At 43.5% G+C, this 21,438-nt stretch overlaps 1 protein-coding gene across 1 annotated transcript in view; it reads right to left on the bottom strand.

Moving 5' to 3' along the window:
• LOC139562701 (insulin-degrading enzyme) overlaps positions 1 to 21,438 on the bottom strand; it is a 42,734-nt gene that overhangs the window by 2,854 nt on the left and 18,442 nt on the right. Inside the window, exons 12-22 of the mRNA XM_071380636.1 lie at positions 19,917 to 20,019; positions 15,532 to 15,654; positions 14,969 to 15,051; positions 14,524 to 14,668; positions 11,727 to 11,837; positions 11,402 to 11,522; positions 9,071 to 9,162; positions 8,376 to 8,487; positions 3,216 to 3,383; positions 2,783 to 3,055; positions 354 to 415 (exon numbers count right to left, since the gene is read on the bottom strand). Coding sequence (XP_071236737.1) covers positions 354 to 415; positions 2,783 to 3,055; positions 3,216 to 3,383; positions 8,376 to 8,487; positions 9,071 to 9,162; positions 11,402 to 11,522; positions 11,727 to 11,837; positions 14,524 to 14,668; positions 14,969 to 15,051; positions 15,532 to 15,654; positions 19,917 to 20,019 — 1,393 coding nt within the window. The remainder of the gene's footprint in view (positions 1 to 353; positions 416 to 2,782; positions 3,056 to 3,215; positions 3,384 to 8,375; positions 8,488 to 9,070; positions 9,163 to 11,401; positions 11,523 to 11,726; positions 11,838 to 14,523; positions 14,669 to 14,968; positions 15,052 to 15,531; positions 15,655 to 19,916; positions 20,020 to 21,438) is intronic.

Below are 21,438 nucleotides of genomic sequence, written 5' to 3'. Positions count from 1 at the left end.
CCTACAGAGTGCTGTTGAGGCTACTGTAGACCTTCATTGCAAAACAGTGCCTTTTAATCAATTATTTGGTGGCGTGAATATATTTAGTATAGTTTGATCTAAAAAGGATAACTTTTCAAATTGTTTTTTTTTGTATGAAATTCACTGAGGATGGTCCTCCCCTTCCTCCTCTAAGGAGTGGATATTCTGTGAGCACAGCATACCGTGTCAGTGTAACCTCCACAGCTATGAATAGAACCAGGACGTGGATAAGAGTGGTGGAGGGTTCTAAATTAAACAAGGTGCCATCTTTCAGGGAGGACAGATTGAACACACCGGAATGCAGAAGATGGATGAGCAGCTACTATACTCACCCGGTAGAACTGCATGACGTTTTCTTTCGTCAACGTCTTCAGATAGGCCACTTCAATGTTATCTAGAAAACAACAGGAAACACTTTGGACTAACGGTTGATGATTTGAGATATCCCGCAATATTTTTTGCGCTAGTTGGCTGTACCTGCACCAAAATTCCAGTATTTTTCCTTCATAGCTTGTTCTCCATCTTTTCTTTTCTCATGGCTCTCTCTCGTCACTCTGCAGCAGACATATAGTGAGCAATATGTTTGGAACATCGAAATCGCACTAAAATCACAGTATCGAATTGCAATACATATCGTATCGTCACCTAAGTATTGTGATAATGAGGTCCCTAGTAATTTCACTTTCGTAGTCAAAAAGCCGGATCTACCGCTCATTTGTTTTCAACATTACTTAAATTTAACCAAATAAAAACAGTTCTGCAGAAATTATGTTTGTGCAGTAGGCCTAATACATTATCACAGCATATTGGCTATATGCCTGGCCTGACAATATTCTCAAACCTTCTCAAACCATTTTATACTGAACAAACTACGCAAAAGAGATGTCATGATGCAAATGGTGGTCACACCAGATACTGACTGGTTCTCATCCACGCACCCACATTTTTTTTTAAAGTTATCTGTGACCAACAGATGCATACCTGTATTCCCAGTCATGTGGAAACAATTGATTAGGGCCTAATGAATTTATTTCAGTTGACTGATTTCCTGATATGAACTAACTCAGTAATATCTTTGAAATTGTTGCGTTCATATTTTTGTTCAGTGTATATTTCAAAACTCAAGCTTTGATGACAAACTCGATCAGTTGGTGTAGCACTTGTGAGGCGCAGCTGAGCATAAATTTAAATAATTTGCTAATAATTTGCTTTTTTATTTTACTGGACTGATGGTTCCTGCATCTGATGGTCATGTGCTTTCAAGACAACTGGGAACTCGGGGAAAAAACAAGGTAAAATCATGACGTCAGTGATCTTCAGGTCAGAGCTCTCGAAAGATGAGTTTCAGACTTAAAATGACCATGAGTTGGATGACCGTTCCCCCAAAAAATCCAGAGTCGGATCTCATTTTTTTACAGAGTTCCCAGTTGTCTTGAACGCACTGAAGTTGGAGATGTCTAAAGTTAGCAGTTTTGAACACGGCATTAGTCTCGGCGAGGGAGGGAAAGAGCAGCAGAGGGTCAGCCTCTCACGGTACCTGCTCTCTCCTTCCTTTCTTCCACTGAGACTAACCAGAGAGAGTGGACCGTCTTCCACCTGATGGCGAAACTCGAGTCGCACAATATCTGCCGCAGTCATGCACAAATTCATGTTGTTCCTATGACCAGAGAAAGTGAAATATTCCTACATTTTAAAATAGACACGACGAGCTGCTAGTAATAATAAAAACGCAGGGCTATCGATACACTTGCGGCTGCAGCGCGAGTGGTAGTACGGAGAAGCGTGTTTTAGAATAGTGTGGAATAAAAACTAAAACTTAATCATGTACTCACTCAAAAAAACAGCAGCTCTTTGCTATATTCTTTGACAGTCTCTCTCCGATCATGGTTTTTAAAAGTTAAGAAATCTCATGTAGGCTAGTATCAAACTTTGCTGGACGCTGTAGGCACGGTGATTTGAGCAGTAGAAGCACTCGATTTAGCCACAGATCTTCCGATTTACCGGGTAGGCGGAGTTTGTCTCCGCCTACCCTGTGAAAATGTTCAAAAATACCGACCGGTGCGCAGGGCTTCTGAATCAAGTGCACCTACCGCCAACTGCGCAACACAATTTTCTTTAAATAAAAGGAGTGCAAGCATTTATCGTGGGCTTTTCTACAGGAATGTTGTGACTAGCAATGCCTTGAAGATTGACAGTGATCGACCGGTTGGTGACCAAGGCCCTACAGGGTCACCAGCCACCCCTACTGTACAATGCTCCACTTTCTATCATGACATTAGTGTTGACGGTTGCTGCCCTGTCTTCCTGCTTCCCTCTAACAATGAGAACATGGTTTTCATCACTTCTCCCTACTAAGAGTTCTGGATCGAGGTTTACGGCAGATTACCAGCAAATCAGCCCATTACAATCCATAACAGCACTCAGGAGATCGCTGCTTGGGCGAGGTGTGCTCCAGGAGTTTATTCTGGGGCCTAATCGTTGCTAATTTCTGCAGCGAAAACAACCTTTCTTTCCCTCGGGGATCCTCCAGAATGTCAATATAAAAATGTAAATATAAATACATGCATATTTCATTCAAAACACCTATTCATATAACAAGGCCTCCTAGCAGTTATGAGGATCAGGAGGAATACCCATTTAGTTGACACTAACTCCGCAACCTCCCCACAGATATCACTTGTAAAAAGCTCTTAGGCCTCCAGCCCAGGTAAAGGACGAGGTGTGTATGTGCGTGTTGCTCATTGTGTCTGCACATGCTCACCTCTGTCGAAGTTGTACTGCTGAGAGATGATCTCCCCCCAGTACTTGGCGCACTCGGCGGCCAGCTTCTTGGGCTTGTCCAGGCGGCGGATGGCCAGGGCCTGGATGTGTTTCTGGAAGGCCTCGTCGTTCATTTCCTCCACAGACATCTCCATGGCTTTTAGGAACGCCTCCACCCGGCTCTCCAGGTAGTGGGGGGCCTTCTCCGACTGGATGATGAAGCGCAGGCCCTGGACCCCGTTAGCGCGCCGCGGACCGCTAAACACTATGTACCCTGAGGAGAGTGAAAGTCAAACAATTCACTGTAAATTCTGGAAAGTGTTTATGTTTAACTGCACGCAGTCTACTGTCCCCTTTTCACTGCAGGGTTTTGAGTTCAACTGTGTTTGAGTACTTTACAAGGTACCAGTCTCCACTTGAGTGTGTGGTCTTACCCAACTGTTCCTTGGTGCGCAGTGTGTTGAAGCAAGGCTCAGAGATGATCTGGCAGAAGAGCTCCAGCAGCATGTTGTCGTGGGTTGTCTGCATGTCTGTCTGGTAGTAGATCTCTATGCCACAGTTGTTGTGCACCTCATTCCTCTGCTGGTACACATACCAGCCACCTGGAAGGCACAGACAGGAGGGTCGTAGTCATTAGGGCACATAATGGAAAAGGTTTCAAAATGTTTTGCAGGGGGGGGGGGGGGGGGGGGACAAGAGAGTTTCTTATTGGACAAGTCCAGGTAGTACATCCCTGTTTCAGTCCATTTGGTGCCTAACAAATACACTCAGTGGACAGTTTATTAGGTACACCATCCCATTCACAAAAATGTTTTTCTCCTGCAGAGAGTAAGTCACGTGGCCATGGCTTGCTAAATAAAGCAGGCAGACAGGCATCCAGTTACTGTATGATTGAATGTTAGAATGGGCAAAACGTGTGATCTAAGCGACTTTGAGCGTGGTATGGTTGACGGTGCCAGGCACGCCGGGTCCAGTATCTCAGAAACGACCGGCCTCCTGGGCTTTTCACACATGACAGTCTAGGGTTTACCAAGAATGGTGCGACAAACAAAAAACATTCAGTCAGCGGCCACAAACAGGCAAATAACGACGCAGTACAGTGGTGTGCAGAACGGCATCTCGGAATGCATAACTAGTCAGTCCTTGTCACGGATGGGCTATTGCAGCAGACGACCACACCGGGTTCCACTCATATCAGCTAAAAACAAGAGGAAGGGAGTCCAGCAGGCACGCAATCACCAACACAATTGAGTGGAAAAATGTCGACTGGGCCAACAAATCCGAGTTCCTCGAGTCATGCTGATGGCAGAGTCAGGATTTGGCATAAGCAGCATGAGTCCATGGCCCCATCCTGCCTGGTGGCGTAATGGTGTAGGGAATGATTTCCTGGCACACATTAGGCCAAATGAGCAATGTGTCCACTCCTAGAAGAATTCAGACTGTTCTGGAGGCAAAGGGGGGGTCAGACCGGGTACAGATTGATGTAGCTAATAAACTGGCCACTGAATGTATATGACCCAGGGTTTATACACATACTGTGGCATCACAATCTTCAACACACACACAAACATTTACTAACCATGCAATACAGAAGGCATGGGCCTCAAACAGCTTATCCAAATACTGTATAATGCTGCAGAGGTGCAACTCAGCAAACATTGATACTTAAAAAATGAATTTAGGAATAAGCAACCAGCCCTAAACAACCTAGCCAGATGATGCACCACCGGCTTAACTGTAAATATACAATTACTAAAGAACGTTTGAATAGATAGATTTAAAAAGCATAATACAGGAACGTTATATACAGAGTTCAGCTAGAGGACAGTGGTGACACTCTCCAGTCTCCAGACAGGAGAGACTAAGCCAACATCACACTTTTTGCTGAGTGGCTGTGAACAGGCGTGTTAAAAGCTTTTCTTTGGCACTTTCATTTTTTTGGGGGGGGGGGGGGGGGGGGGGTGAGTGATGCGCAAAAACCCCCCCGGGATGTGTTGAGTTCATTTGGATATCGACTCGCCTATATTTGAGTCCTAAATGATCAAGTAGATTTTGAATGAGGAAAGATGCAGCAGGTTACTTATGCATATCCTTTTCTATGATGAATGATGTGTCAACAGTTCTCCTCGGAATGCAAAAAGTGTGCGAGTGAAGATGAAGTAAGCAGTTTAAGTATGTGTCTGTAAAAGTGTATGTTAAGCTTTTTTGTTGGGAAGCTATAAATCAAATCAAATTGATTTGTCACATGCGCCGAATACAGTGAAATGCAAAAGGGACGGGGGAACAATGCAAAAGTCTGGGTAGCCATTTGACTAGCTGTTCAGGAGTCTTATGGCTTGGGGGTAGAAGCTGTTTAGAAGCCTCTTGGACCTAGACTTGGCGCTCCGGTACTGCATGCCGTGCAGTAGCAGAGAGAAAAGTCTATGACTAGGGTGGCTGGACTCTTTTTAGGGCCTTCCTCTGACACCGCCTGGTATAGAGGTCCTGGATGGCTGGAAGCTTGGCCCCGGTGATGCACTGGGCCATATGCACTACCCCCTGTAGTGCCTTGCGGTCGGAGGCCGAGTAGTTTCCATACCAGGCAGTGATGCAACCCGTCAGGATGCTGTCGACGGTGCAGCTGTAGAACCTTTTGAGGATCTGAGGACTCATGCCAAATCTTTTCAGTCTCCTGAGGGGGAATAGGTTTTGTCTTGCTCTCCTCACGACTGTCTTGGTGTGCTTGGACCATGTTCGTTTGTTGGTGATGTGGACGCCAAGGAACTTGAAGCTCTCAACGTGCTCCACTACATCCCCGTCGATGAGAATGGGTGCGTGCTCGGTCCTCCTTTCCTGTAGTCCACATTCCTCTCCTTTGTCTTGATCACGTTGAGGGAGAGGTTGTTGTCCTTGAACCACACGGTCAGGTCTCCGACCTCCTCCCTATAGGCTGTCTCATGGTTGTCAGTGATCAGGCCTACCACTGTTGTGTCATCGGAAAACTTGATGGTGTTGGAGTCGTGCCTGGCCGTGCAGTCCTGAGTGAACAGGGAGTACAAGTGGGGACTGAGCACGCACCCCTGGTGAGGATTAGCGTGGCAGATGTGTTGTCGCCTACCCTTACCACCTGGGGGCGGCCCATCAGGACGTCCAGGATCCAGTTGTAGAGAGAGGTGTTTAATCCCAGGGTCCTGAGCTTAGTGATGAGCTTTGAGGGCACAATGGTATTGAACGCTGAGCTGTAGTCAATGAATAGCATTCTCACATAGGTGTTCCTTTTGTCCAGGTGGGAAAGGGCAGAGTAGAGTGCAATAGAGATTGCATCGTCTGTGGATCTGTTGGGGTGGTATGCAAATTGGAGTGGGTCTAGGGTTTCTGGGATAATGGTGTTGATGTGAGCCATGACCAGCCTTCCAAAGCACTTCATGGCTACAGACGTGAGTGCTATGGGTTGGTGGTCATTTAGGCAGGATACCTTAGTGTTCTTGGGCACAGGGACTATGGTGTTCTGCTTGAAACATGTTGCTATTACAGACTCAGACAGGGAGAGGTTGAAAATGTCAGTAAAGACACTTGCCAGTTGGTCAGTGCATGCTCGGAGTACACGTCCTACATGTTCTCACATCGGCTGTGGAGAGAGTGATCACACAGTTGTCCGGAACAGCTGATGCTCTCATGCATGTTTCAGTGTTACTTGCCTCGAAGCCAGCATAGAAGTTATTTAGCTTGTCTGGTAGGCTTGTGTCACTGGGCAGCTCTCGGCTGTGCTTCCCTTTGTAGTCTGTAATAGTTTGCAAGCCCTGCCACATCCGACAAGCATCGGAGCCGGTGTAGTACAATTCTATCTTGTATTGACGCTTTGCCTGTTTGATGGTTCGTCGGAGGACATAGCGGGATTTCTCATAAGCTTCCGGGTTAGAGTCCCACTCCTTGAAAGCGGCAGCTCTACCCTTTAGCTCAGTGCGTATGTTGCCTGTAATCCATGGCTTCTGGTTGGGGTATGTACATACAGTCACTGTGGGCACGACGTCCTCGATGCACTTATTGATAAAGCCAGTGACTGATGTGGTGTACTCCTCAATGCCATCGGAAGAATCCCGGAACATATTCCAGTCTGTGCTAGCAAAACAGTCCTGTAGTTTAGCATCTGCTTTATCTGACCACTTTTTTATAGACAGAGTCACTGGTGCTTCCTGCATACATTTTTTCTTATAAGCAGGAATCAGATTTGCCAAATGGAGGGCAAAGGACAACTTTGTACGCACCTCTGTGTGTGGAGTAAAGGTGGTCTAGAAATGTTTTCCCTTTGGTTGCACATTTAACATGCTGATAGAAATTTGGTGAAACCGATTTAAGTTTCCCTGCATTAGAGTCACCGGCCACTAGGAGCGCCGCCTCTGGATGAGCGTTTTCCTGGAATACGGCTCATCGAGTGCGGTTTTAGTGCCAGCAACAGTCTGTGGTGGTATGTAGACTCTGAGTAGATAGTGTGGTCTTCAGCTTATCATGAGATACTCTACCTCAGGCGAGCTAAACCTTGAGACTTCCTTAGATATCGTGCACCAGCTGTTGTTTACATAAATGCATAGGCCCTTACCAGAGGCTGCTGTTCTGTCCTGCCGATAGAGTGTATAACCCGCCAGCTGTATGTTCTTAATGTCATCGTTCTGCCACGACTCGGTGAAACATAAGATATTACAGTTTTTAATGTCCCGTTGGTAGGATATACGTGCTTTCAGTTCGTCCCATTTATTTTCCAGTGATTGAACGTTAGCTAGCAGAACGGAAGGCAAGGGCAGATTAGCCACTCATCGCCTGATCCTCGCAAGGCATCCTGATCTCTTTCCGCGAAACCTACGTTTCCTTTCCCAACGAATCACGGGGATCTGGACCTGGTCGGGTGTCCATAGTATATCCCTCGCGTCCGACTCATTGAAGAAGAACTCGTCCAGTTTGAGGTGAGTAATCTCAGTTCTGATGTCCAGAAGCTCTTTTCAGTCATAAGGGACAATAGCAGCAACATTATGTACAAAACAAGTTACGAACAACGTGAAAAAGCAAACAAAATAGCATTGTTGGTTAAGAGCCGATAAGACGGCAGCCCTACCCTCCGGCGCCGCCATCTCCAAATCCTGCTCCGTCCAAAGGTTAGTTCAGTTTGTGTTTTCAAGCCCTCTGTCCGACTCCTGCTTCAGTTCCAGGCTGGCTGGCCGACTGGATCCAGGCCCAGAAAATGATCCAGGATGTTTCCAGGAGGCCCAGACAGCCATGATTTTCCTCTCCTCTGTGCTCAAGTTACTTAATGTCATTAAGAAAAGAGTGGCACAGGCAATGTGTGTGTGTGTTGTTGTGCTGTGGTTCTGTGTGCGTTTGTGTAAGAGGTTAAGAAAAAGTGTGTGTATTGTATTGCCTAGTGATGTCTGTTTCCCCTTTGTAAGTGAGACTTTCTCCCTTGGACATTGGAGGAGCATTAACACAGAGGTGTTACACAAGCACAGGTCCTGACATAGGCCAGACTGTTGGGTAAGAAACCTTCAGCATGGTCACAATGGGGACAGGCATGACTGGAAGTTACATGAGGGTGAAGGGAGTGATGGGCAGTGCACTTGGCCTACCATCTGGCACCTGCACCTCCCTGTAGCGAATCAACTGGCTTGGTAGGAGGGGCTTGGTGTGGGCTTGATTCATAAGCGTGTCCTCGACCATCTGCATCATGTCTAGAGCAGACTGGAGAAAAGAGAGATCGAGAGATCAAAGTGAGAGGTGCAAATGACAAATCGGTGTTGTAATCCACCTTTTAAATGTGTCAAGATACCTCCTTTCCATAGCAGATACATATCTATAGGTCCTTCGACTGAATCGGAACACTGCTATAATATTCTGTCCACGCAGTAAAAGCTCTATCTAAGGTAATAGGAGTCCTGCAGTGCACGGTGAGTCTCTATGGTGATGAAATGGACCATTGCCCCCGCTGGTGCATCCAATTCCCTCTCCACTAGACTGTGACATCCCTCTACTGGGCATCATTACCAGACATAAGGGAGACTGTTCGTCGGTGGCTGGGATCTTTTATAAAGTGTCATTTGATCGGAGGATCTTATCAGGCCTCGACAGTGTGTTCACCTTCTGTGACACTGCTAGTGGACAGATAAAAGCATTCCACTTAAAACCTATATGGGAGAGGAGAGGCTAACCGTATAAGCAATTATAGAACATATCCACATTCCATACATCAAACGTCTTGCTGTGTGTGTGTGTGGCTGCCATTTACAAACGAAGTCTGTCCACTGGAAGGTAACTTCAAACTCACCTCCTTGGTGATGTTGCCATGGAGAAGGGTCTCGATGTGTAACCGTGACAATAGTTGAGGTATGAAGGCCTTGAGGCGGGGGAGAGTGACATCTGGAAGACAGATTCAGACTGGAGGAATCAATCACAGAGCTAGCGCGAGCAGAAATGTAAGTACACACTCACCCAAACGTGGAGACATGCAGACACAAAAACAACACACTTTCCTCTTCGCGTAGGTGTCTGACCCAGATTCATTCAGATAGTGGTGAGAGGTGGTGGATGAGCAGCCAGGGAAGAGTGACTGGGGAAGGGTGGGAGGATAGTAGGGAAGGGGTCACACACAGCAGTAGCTGGTCTAAAAACCAGGTACAGGGATCTGTGAAAGTCTGGAGACCCAGAGAAGGACAACAAGGACACTAACTAAAAACATAGGCACTAGGTAGAGCTGGGAAGATACCAGTATCGCGATACTTGTTAGTAAACACTACGCGGATTTAACTTCTTTAGGAAAACAGCCCTAATGTTAGAAACAAACATCAGATTTTATTTGTCGCATACACATGTTTAGCAGATGTTATTGTGGGTGTAGCGAAGTGCTTGTGTTCCTAGCTCCAACAGTGCAGTAATACCTAACACACACAAATTTAAAAAGTAAAAAAATGTAATTACGAAATATAGAAATAATAGGCAAGTCCAGAATATAAATACATGTACACTGAACAAAAATATGAACGCAACATGCAATAATTTACAGAGTTATTGTTCATATAAGGAAATCAGTCAATTGAAATAAATGCTTTAGGCCCTAATCTATGGATTTCACATGACTGGGCAGGGGCGCATAGGCCCACCCACTGGGGAGCCAGGCCCAGCCAATCAGAACGGCTGAGAGTTTTCCCCCACAAAAGGGCTTTCTTACAGACAGAAATAATCCTCAGTTTCATCAGCTGTCCAGGTGGCTGGTCTCAGACAATCCCGCAGGTGAAGAAGCCAGATATGGAGGTCCTGGTCTGGTGTGGTTACACGTGGTCTGCGTTTGTGAGGCCGGTTGGACGTACTGCCAAATTCTCTACCAAATTCTATGGTAGAGAAATGAACATTCAATTCTCTGGCAACAGCTCTGGTGGGCATTCCTGCAGTCAGCATGCCAATTGCACGCTCCCTCAACTTGATGGATGATCTTGGCAAAAGAGAAATAATCTGGTTTGCGCTTGGTGGGACTGTCATTTGTTTTTCAACAGGACAATGACCCAACACACCGCCAGGCTGTGTAAGGGCTATTTGACCAAGGAGAGTGATGGAGTGCTGCATCAGATGACCTGGCCTCCACAATCACCTGACCTTAACCCAATTGAGATGGTTTGAGATGAGTTGGACCGCAGAGTGAAGGAAAATCAGCCAACAAGTGCTCAGCATATGTGGGAACTCCTTCAAGACTGTTTTGCAAAATAATTCCTCATGAAGCTGGTTGAGAGAATGCCAAGAGTGTGCAAAGCTGTCATCAAGGGTGGCTACTTTCAAGAATATAAAATATATTTTGATTTGTTTAACTCTCTTTTGGTTACTACATGATTCCATATGTGTTATTTCATAGTTGCGATGTCTTCATTATTATTCTACAATGTAGAAAATAGTCAAACTAAAGAAAAACCCTTGAAGAGTAGGTCTGTCCTAACTTTTGACTGGTACTGTATGTGATGTATAGACACCATGGACAGTATGTGGATTGAATATATAGTATATCTGAAGAATACATGGATAGAATAGTATATGTACAGCAATAGTTGAGTAGGATGGACTTGGCTACAATACAGTAAAACTGTAAAACAGTATGTAAACATTATTAAAGTGACCAGTTATTTTGTCACCCAGAGTCACAATGATTTATTTTCCAAGCCATCCATCACACACAATATTTTACCTAGGGCAGGTTTTTTTTCAAGAAACAAAGAGTTTGGTCTGCTTCGTGTTTTTATTTTTGACATGGAAAAAAATATTGCGATACTGATATTGTCACAGCCCTAGCACTAGGCAGGTGAAATAGGGACAAGTTTGAGGTAATAATGAAAACAAGACAGAAATGCAGTCTTTTCCCCAAGGTGAACACGGCCTGAAGTGTTACACAGGACATTGCGAACGCATAATGTACTGAACGTACAGACAGTACATCTGCTCCTCTTCCTACGGTGAGATTTTCACTGCAGAGAAATGACTGCAGCTCATGGATGAGCTCAAACTGGCTCAGCATTCAAATGAGAGTGGAGGAGAGATAGGAAGAGAAGAGTATGTACGCGTTCCCGTGTGTGTGTGGGTGGGTGTGTGGTGTGGAGATAGAGAGAGAACGGCTCACCGTCCAGAGCCTCCTTGAGCTCGTCTTTGGTCCAGGCCACCTCTGTCATCAGCAGACGTAGGTAGTACATGGCATGCTGATGGGGTTGCTCCGCCCTGAAGTTGTTCAGTGACCTCATATACTGGAGGAGCGGTCAAAGGGCAATAAAGGGGTCAACGTTCAGCCCAATCATATCAGGGGCCAAACACAATACAAGGGTAGTTTGTGTGCGCCATGGGGTCAAACACAATATCAGAATCAAACAGTCAAAAACCAACATCAGCTTCGATCCGTTCTGATTTCATAGCCTGAGTAGTTTTAAACTGGGCGGCGGGGCTCAACTTACCGCTTCCTTGATGATGTCAAAGCGTTTCTCATCAATCTCAAACGCGGCCATCTTTTCAATGATCTTCTTCAGCAGGATGTGCTGCTTGTCATTGTAGCCCTTCACTGAGAGCTGTGGGAAGCAGATGGAAGGAAGAGCGCGAGAGAAAAAAAGGTGAGCATATCTTGATGTGGCATAGAGCCTGTAGGAAAGAACAGTAAAATGTGTGCAGATGAATAAACAGCCCCATCGGTTAGGGAAACTAAAGGAAGTAGTGTTTTAGACCAACCTCCCCAAAACTCTCCTCCTGCCCTGGCCCTTCCTCTAGGACAATGACTCCACTCAGCGTAATGTCAACCACTACTTGTCAAAGAGGACACGGAGTGCTGGCTGAGTCCTGAGTACAGTCTGTGAAATGACCCGTCACCCACACACAGCAGAGGGAGGCAGGCTGGGCCACGAAGGTTCCTCTGCTGTGACTTTCACTGACCGCGCTAGCATCCACGCTAATGACTGTGACATCACACTAGCCCGTTAGCACAGGATGCCAACCCTGCATTGCTGCCACTGCAATGGACATATTATGGGTCTGTAGCCAACTACTCAACTCTACAAAGCAAGCATTGCTGATTACCATCAACTGCAAATGCATTACCCCTTATTCATCGAGTTCTGTGACCAACTAACAATAAGTGATGCAGTGAGTAGTGTGTGTATGCGTGTAAATTTACCAAACCAACCACACCGTGCATAGGCAGAGCCCAGTCAAGGTTATATGAAGCTCTGCAATATCATCCAAACATTCGGGCCCCTTCATGAATCGGAAATACCCTCAGGCTACAGTGTTTCGCTCTCGCAATCACCCTCTACCTCCCCTTTCTCGTTCTCGCTGACACACACATACTGACACCAGTTAACTGTAAATCTCTTCCAACATCATTACCCTTGATGAGTCCCCAGTTAGTTTGTACCGACGCAACTCTATTACTGGTAAAGCTCTTAAAACCTTAATATAATGGGGGAAAAAACGTCATAAAATTAGCTAGGTATGTGTGATTGGCCGGACTGGAGAATTCAAAGCATAATTTCCAAAGTATGTAGCATCAACCCACGAGGGATTAGCCTTTAAAATGTATAATCTAAGTCTTAGGTAGTCTCTTATTTATGTCCTTGGTATCAGATAAGTGGTAAATAACTTAACAAGCAGGCAAAATATCCTCATGACTAGTACTAGGCTTCCTTCTGCACACAAGCCACTGTTTCACAGAGGTAGGCCTAGCTTGGATGTTTGCGGTCCATTTAAAGAGTGAAACCAAACCACCACAAACCAAAGTTAAAAAGGAGCAGAGTGTGTGAGAGAGAAGACAAGCATCATTGGGCATCTCGATTCTCCATTAAACAAAAACGAAGCAAAACCTAATTCCAATACTAAGCGATATGAAGTTTTTCCAGGACAAATTCAAAGGAGCTTGCAAACACTATTAGCTATACGTACAATGCCAGCTCCAGTCTGTAACCTGCTATTGGAATCATGAGTCAGCAGAATTTACAGTACCTATACATTTTTCAAAGGATAAGCAGTGTTTTCGGCTTTATTCCTTTAGGACTTGTGGAGACACATACTGTTCTGACATTGACCGCACAGAGAATTTCAAAATCGATGCCAAAGATAAATTAACACTACATTTGAGCGAATGTATGAAGTTCTATCTAGGTGTATTAGATGGGGTGTGTTTTCGGTGTGATTCAGTGAAATCAACGGGGCTAAACGTGTCCTCCAAGACGGGCAGTCTGCTGATATTATAGTTCATATTTTAATCCAGACCTGATCAGTTGAACTTACCCTGTTGTCAGATAAGTATTGGATAAATTCATAGTTGATCTTCAACTTCATATCACTTAAACGGCATTCCTTGAAGACTACATTTGGCCATCCTTGCAGTGAAACCACAAGTCGCTACATAAACGGACAGAACATAGGAAGGGGGCATCTAGGACCTCCCCATCTTCCTACAGACAAACTAACACACAGAAACAAATGACGTAGATAGACGGAAAAGACAGTCTTCCACACTTAGAACCTCAAGATGGGTAAATAAGAATTTGTTCTTAACTGGACTTGCCTAGTTAAATAAAGGTTAAAATTAAAAGATGGGCCCTCCCTCGTTCCCCTAGCTGTTAGGGGTGCTGACAGACGGATGCTGAACTTACGAGGATAGCATTCTTCCCTGAGGCTGCCATAGACCAGCCCGGCAAGGCTGGCTGCATATGTATACTCTTAAATCATCCTTCAATAACCTGAGAAACAGATAAGTCATGTTGCAGTGTAGGGGGTCGGAGTATAGGTAGTGACAAAAAAAAATTTTATAAACATTTTTGGTAGGGGAGGTGGGATAACGTTGTCAAAAAGACAGAGCAGGGTGAGAAAATTGATTAAGAGGAGTATGTATATGCAGCCTCGCAACCAGCTTTTCTGTCCACCAAGGAGGGATGGAGTACTTTGCCACTAAATGCTAGGTAATTCTACAGCTACAATTTTTTTAAAGAAAAATACTGTCTGTCTCTGTCTCACAGAGGACTGTACCAAATGGATATTTAAGTTCATACCCAAACAGTGCCACCATGAATGGGAAACAAACAACTGTCAAGTCTAGCGTTTTCCGACGAGGCGGTTTCGACGGAGGGAGAAAGGAAAGATGAAGAGGATGATGCAGCCAGGGCTGATACGAAGGCCCAGGTTGAGAATGCACGAGGGAGGAACCGATGATGGGTTTGGGATCGTGGCAGCGTGAGGGCGATGGGAAATTTGGATACTTACATACATCCCATAGATGGTATTTTGGAGGTCATAGCTCAAGCCGGCGAGCTCGGCTGCATATGCATACTCGTTGAGGGAGTCCTTGAGGAGCTCCAGGTACAAATAGGCCATGTTACAATGTATTGGGTCCACATAAGCAAACGGGCTGTAGGGAAAAAATGGCAGTGATGAATCAACTGTTAGCTACAACACAGCTAGACATCTCTCCAAATCACTGTCCTTGAAAAACAAAAAGTAGGAATGTTGCTTATACATTGATTGATTAATTCAAGGGAAAGGATCAGCAGGACAAGTGAGTTCCCATGTGGTCCTTCCTAATACGATTTCAAATAGCAGTACTTGAGTCCTATAACTACAATAGTATGAGTATGAGGAAAATAATACAAAAGATGTATCACATCATCCTCTCATAAACTTGAACATGGGCTGTGGTTTGTCTACCAACCTGAAGAACTCAAAGTTCAGGCATGCCTTTGGTAGGAAAAACTTGTCATCCTGCTTGAACCACACCTTGCTCATAGCGGTGTCCTAGAAGGGAAAAAAATGCATGATTACATTAGCAACAGATTCCAATGAGGAGAAAGGGCATGCAAAAAGTACTACAGCCTGATATCTTCATATACTCGTTTTGAAGGAGGTAGATTAAATCTCTACAATTGCTTATGAACTTTGTTGGGTTGTGAACCGCAGTCAACAATGTACTATAATACTGAAGCTAATAGCTCAAAAGAGATTTCAACCTGTCAGCAGTAGTTACCACGTACATCCTCTGATCAGAACACCTTGACAACAACAGTACTAAATACTTCACATCTCAATCCTGACACCCGTTTCCTCATTATCATATGAAAGCTTATGAACAAATTCAGACACTTGAAACATGCAGCTAACGCTTTCAGTTCTGTCTAGCTGCTTGGTGAACGAAGTAAAAATAGTTTGTTAACGCAACACCCCGCCATTTTACATTTGAGTCAATTAGCAGATGCTCTTATCCAGAGCGAGGCTTACCTTGATTAGAGTGGGAGCGGAGGGAGAGTCCTTCTCCAGAGGGTAGATCTCAAAGCTGGTGGGAATGAACTCGTTCTTCATGGGCAGCTTGAACTTGCCATTGAGGTCAGCGTTTCCCCATTTCTGAAACACAGGCAATTTAGCTAGTCCTCCTTGCTAAGTTATGGGTTGGGTAGGGAATGTATTGATACATGACTAAAGGCTTCTACACATCTATCCAACTACAGCCAATAAACTATAGATGATGCAACTCAGACGAACTGTCCATGGCAGATTCTACATGACACAGGATCAACTATGTCCAGCGGCAACCAACTACACACTAGGGTTTGGCAGTATACCAGATTTTGAAATACCCATGGCATGAATCACAATACTGTCAAAACCATTTATTAAAACTTTTTTTACTTAGCTACTTTTAAGTGAATAGCTACAGGTTACAAGAAAGCAGATTGCGTTCTTCATTTAAACAGTCACATTATAGGGTAAATCCATTATAATTGAATCACTTTTTGACAGCATCCCTTTTGATTTAAATAAAAAAATGTCATACATGTCTGGCCATGGAAGAAGTGGTCAGAAAGTTATATATTTTTTAACCTGAATACCAAAACATTCAGGTGATAAAGGTACTCAAAGTTGACCCATTTTGGATACCCCACTATACCATGAGACATCCACCTCCTCATCACCTGAAAATATAGTTAGGTTGAGTTTGATATCATTAAAAGCTTACAGGTTTTTGTGTTATGCCCGCTATCGGTTGAGAAACAACATGCTCTTGAATACAGGGTGGGTGTCAATTCAAATCATAGAAATATAATGGACCTATCCCTTCACACAACTTCAGTTTAGCTGGTATACCATTGAAATGTACATTTTAACTTCTAATTACTAACACAAAGATGGTGTTCATGTCTATTTTATTATCTATATTATAGGATTCCTATGGAGGATTGACACTAATTTAAAACATATTCCCATTCATGTCAACATTCACTGATGTGTAGACCTTCAACCATCTTTGTGGTACCATTTGAAAGTTGAAATTTCAATTTGAGTACATTTATCAGCCAAAACATGACACCAACCCTGTATTCAAGAGCATGTTGTGTCTCAACTGATGGTCAGGTACAACACAAACACCTCAGATGATGTAGAATAGGGTCTAAACTACAACATATGCAGATATGAGAAAAAAATCTGACTTGACAAGATTTTTGATCATTTACATTTAAGGTGTAAAAAAAATTTAATAATAGTTTGACAACCCTGTTTGTAAGCTTTTAAATGATATCTCAACCGTTTAACTTTACCAGTGATGAAGACACGGATGTCTCATGGTATGGTGGAGTGTGCAAAATACAGGTCAACTTTGAGAATCTTTTATACATTTTATATCTTGAATGTTTTGGCATTCTGGTCCAAAAAGTCACTTTCTGAGAACTTCTACAATGGGGGAAAAAATGTATTGAAGGTTTCGTTCAAATCAAAAGGGGTGCATTCAAAAAGTGATTGAATTCAAAATGGATTTATAAAGCTTGCCCGAAGCATCTGATTGACCCAGTCACGTTTTGTTTACAAAGAGCACAAATGGAGCAAGTTTCATGATTCACTGTTGTACAATGACTTGATCAAGTTATATAATTCACTACTTAAATGTTCAGCAAAATTTTTTAATTAATTCTTGGACATAAGACTAGAAACACCAGCAAATCAGCTCCAAGTTATTTACATTTTGGAAATCTGTTCCAAAGTATTCCCACGTATAATAGAAAGATGTACAGTTTGTGATCTCATACAAATATAAGCAAGGTTTGAAATGATTATATTTTTGTCAAATATTTTAACTGTTCGGGCTTCTTGCGGTCAATTTCCAGTCTACAAATGATTTGTAACTATGTCCCGTCCCCCTGACCATCCGTTCAAGAATGAACTCATCCCTCGGCTGAATCTAGTTGATTATCCCTGGTCTAAAATGTGCTACATACTCTCCAACTGTGCATTTGGTTTAACTTAGCTAAGTGGCTAGCTAGCAAGATCAATAGATTCTTAACAGCAGAGAATATTATCTGTCCTGAATCATTAACTCTCTCCTGAATCAGATTTTTTTATGCGCATGTCTAATATTTCATATCTAATATTTGTTTTGTATGTCCAGCAGACTGAGTAGCCTTCTGAGATACTTGTATAACTAACTTAATGAGCTGGATTGTCTGTCTTTGTAATTGGTTTGTTCGCTTGCGTTCTTCAGCATTTAGCTAGAATCCACTATAGGAATTCTCTAGTACTTTGTTAGCATTTTGGTAAGAAGCACATTGGGCTTTTAGGGGTATAAAAAAAAGTATAGCGCCCCTCTGTGTGCTATGCAAGTAATGCAGTCTACCGCGATACGGTACAAGGGCGGTATAAAGGCAGGGATTTTTCTGCCATTGAAATCCTTGGACGGGCCACCTAAGCATTTTTCCGGGTCACCCATGTCCAAACAGTGTAAAAAAAAATATATATAAATCTAATACATATTCCAGGATGGAAAAACACTCAGTGTAAACTTTACGGCTAAAACCAGATATAAAGTACGTAAAGAGACAATGGGCCTTTATATTTGTTTTATAATATAATCTTTGTTATTTCTCAATCACAAATAAAAGCTAGACAGTCATGGAGAATTGAAAATTCATTGTTTTTGGAATTTATCAGTATTGATTTTGTTATTATGTTTGAACAAAAGAACACAGCATTAGCCATGGGAAAAATTCATGAAATTGCAGGAAATTAGCTTTAAAACTGCAAAATCTCAGCTCAACGGCAAACTGTAGAATTAAAGGAAATTAGCGGAAAAATGCAAAAGTGTGTCCACACTGTCAAGATGACACCTTTAAAATTCAGCCGCGCCGAAGGGACGACCACACCCATTGCCACAACCCCTACCATAACCACCACATAAGCTCCTTTTTGATTTAAAAAAAACTCCTGAAAGGCATGAAAATCTGGATAACAAGGCTGATACTTAAAAAAATAAAAAATAACAATCCAGATTATTTTTTTAAAACATCCAGACTGTTGTTAGAAAGAGTGCCCTCGGAAAGTATTCAGACCCTTTGACTTTCTTCACATTTTGTTACGTTACAGCCTTATTCTAATATTGATTTAAAGAAACTGATCCTCAGCAATCTACACACAATACCCCATAAGGACAAAGCAAAAACAGGTTTAGAAATGTTTGCAAATACCTCAACATAAGTATACAGAATCTTTGCTATGAGACTTGAAATTGAGCTCAGGCGCATTCTGTTTCCATTGATCATCCTTGAGATGTTTCTATAACTTGGAGTCCACTTGTGGTAAATTCAATTGATTGGACACGATTTCACACACCTGTCTATATAAGGTCCCACAGATGACAGTGCATGTCAGAGAAAAAACCAAGCCATGAGGTCGAAGGAATTGTCCGTAGAGCTCCGAGACTGGATTGTGTTGAGGCACAGATCTGGGGAAGGGTATCAAAACATTTGTGGCATTGAAGGTCTCCATCATTCTTAAATGGAAGAAGTTTGGAACCACCAAGACTCTTCCTAGAGCTGGCCGCCCGGCCAAACTGAGCAATCGGAGGAGAAGGGCCTTGGTCAGGGAGGTGACCAAGAACCCGATGGTCACTCTGACAGAGCTCTAGAGCTCCTCTGTGGAGCTGGGAGAACCTTCCAGAAAGACCATCAGGCCTTCATGGTAGAGTGGCCAGACAGAAGCCATTCCTCAATAAAAGGCACATGAAAGCCTGCTTGGAGTTTGTCAAAAGGTACCTAAAGACTCTCAGACCATGATGAAACCAAGATTTGAACACTTTGGCCTGAATGCCAAGCGTCTCGTCTGGAGGAAACCTGGCACCATCCCTACGGTGAAGAATGGTGGTGGCAGCATCATGCTGTGGGGATGTTTTTCAGCAGCAAGGACTGGGAGACAAGTCAGGATCAAGGGAAAGATGAATGGAGCAAAGTACAGAGAGATCATAATGAAAACCCGCTCCAGAGTGCCCAGGACCTCAGACTGGGGCCAAGACAATGCAGGAGTGGCTTCGGCGACAAGTCTCTGAATGTCCTTTAGTGACCCAGCCAGGGCCCGGACTTGAACCTGATCGAACATCTCTGCAGAGATCTGCAAATAGCTGTGCAGCAACACTCCATCAAACCTGACAGAGCTTGAGAGGATCTGCAGAGAGGAATGGGAGAAACTCCCCAAATACAGGTGTGCTAAGCTTGTAGTGTCATACCCAAGAATACTCGAGGCTGTAATCTCAACAAAGTACCGAGTAAAGGGTCTGAATACTTATGTAAAAGTGATCTTTTTTTATATTTTTTTTATATCATTATATATCATTTCAGTCTCACCTTGATGACTTCCTCAGAGATGGGCTCCTGTTTGTAGTGGGTCCCATACCATTCCTCAGTCTTGTCTGTCTGCCCTTCAAACGACTTTGAGACAACTGCGACTCTGCAGTGAGAGGATGGACAGAAACAGGTCTCAATATTAGCATTTATAAACCCCCTTGTCAGATCGTTTTAGAGTCAGACACACTCCATTTTCCCTGAGCAGCCTACGGAAGATTTGTATATCGCCCTTATGACATCACTCGAGTGCCTTCCATAGCCCTTTCTATATCAGTGTTCTATTTGTAGGATGGCAATAGTAGTGACTGAAGTAGAGCAGTAGTGACTGTAGTGGGAGTAATACTGCAGAATGTGTTATTGAGCACCCCATTGATTCAGGTTCAACAGTTTCTTAAAGTTCTCTTAATTCAACAGTGTGAGGTTTAGGTGAATGTTAAACGTCCAATGCGGCGATTTCAATCTCAATATGAAATCATTTCAGGGTAACAATTAAGTACCTTACTGTGATTTTGTTTTAACAATGGTCAACAAAAAAAAAAAAATCTTAGCAAAGAGCAATTTCTCAAGCAAGAATTTAGCTAGGACTGTCTGGGAGTGGGCTGAGTAGGGATATTTTTTTATATATTTTTTTTCCTTTGTCATTATGGGGTATTGTGTGTAGATTGAGACACTTTTTTAAATACATTTTTAAATAAGGCTGTACCGTAACAAAATGTGGAAAAAGTCAAGTGGTCTGAATACTTTCCGAATGCAATGTTGGAACATTGCTGTGGGGACTTGCTTCCATTCAGCCACATGAGCATTAGTGAGGTCTGGCACTGATTTTGGGCAATTAGGCCTGACTCGCAGTCGCCGTTCCAATTCATCCCAAAGGTGTTCGATGGGGTCGAGGTCAGGGCTCTGTGCAGGCCAGTCAAGTTCTTCCATACTGATCTCGACAAACCATTTCTGTATGGACCTCGCTTTGCGCACTAGGGCATTGTAATGCTGAAACAGGAAAGGGCCTTCCCCAAACTGTTGCCACAAAGTTGGAAGCACAGAATTGTCTAGAATGTCATTGTATGCTGTACGATTAAGATTTCCCTTAACTGGAACTAAGGGGCCTAGACCGAACCATGAAAAACAGCCCTAGACCATTATACCTCCTCCACCAAACTTCACTGTTGGCACTGTGCATTCGGCATGTAACCAAACCCAAATTAGTCTATGGAGATTGCATGGCTGTGTGCTCGATTTTATATACCTGTCAGCAACGGGTGTGGCTGAAATAGCCTAATCCAATCATTTGAAGGGTTGTCCACATACTTTTGTATATACAGTGGGGAGAACAAGTATTTGATACACTGCCGATTTTGCAGGTTTTCCTACTTACAAAGCATGTAGAGGTCTGTCATTTTTATCATAGGTACACTTCAACTGTGAGAGACGGAATCTAAAACAAAAATCCAGAAAATCACATTGTATGATTTTTAAGTAATTAATTTGCATTTTATTGCATGACATAAGTATTTGATCACCTACC

The sequence above is a fragment of the Salvelinus alpinus genome, chromosome 32 (assembly GCF_045679555.1).
Source record: "Salvelinus alpinus chromosome 32, SLU_Salpinus.1, whole genome shotgun sequence".
In the NCBI taxonomy this organism is placed as follows: domain Eukaryota; kingdom Metazoa; phylum Chordata; class Actinopteri; order Salmoniformes; family Salmonidae; genus Salvelinus; species Salvelinus alpinus.
Note: the sequence above shows the minus strand (reverse complement) of the source record. Positions and strands in the feature narration are given on the sequence as shown.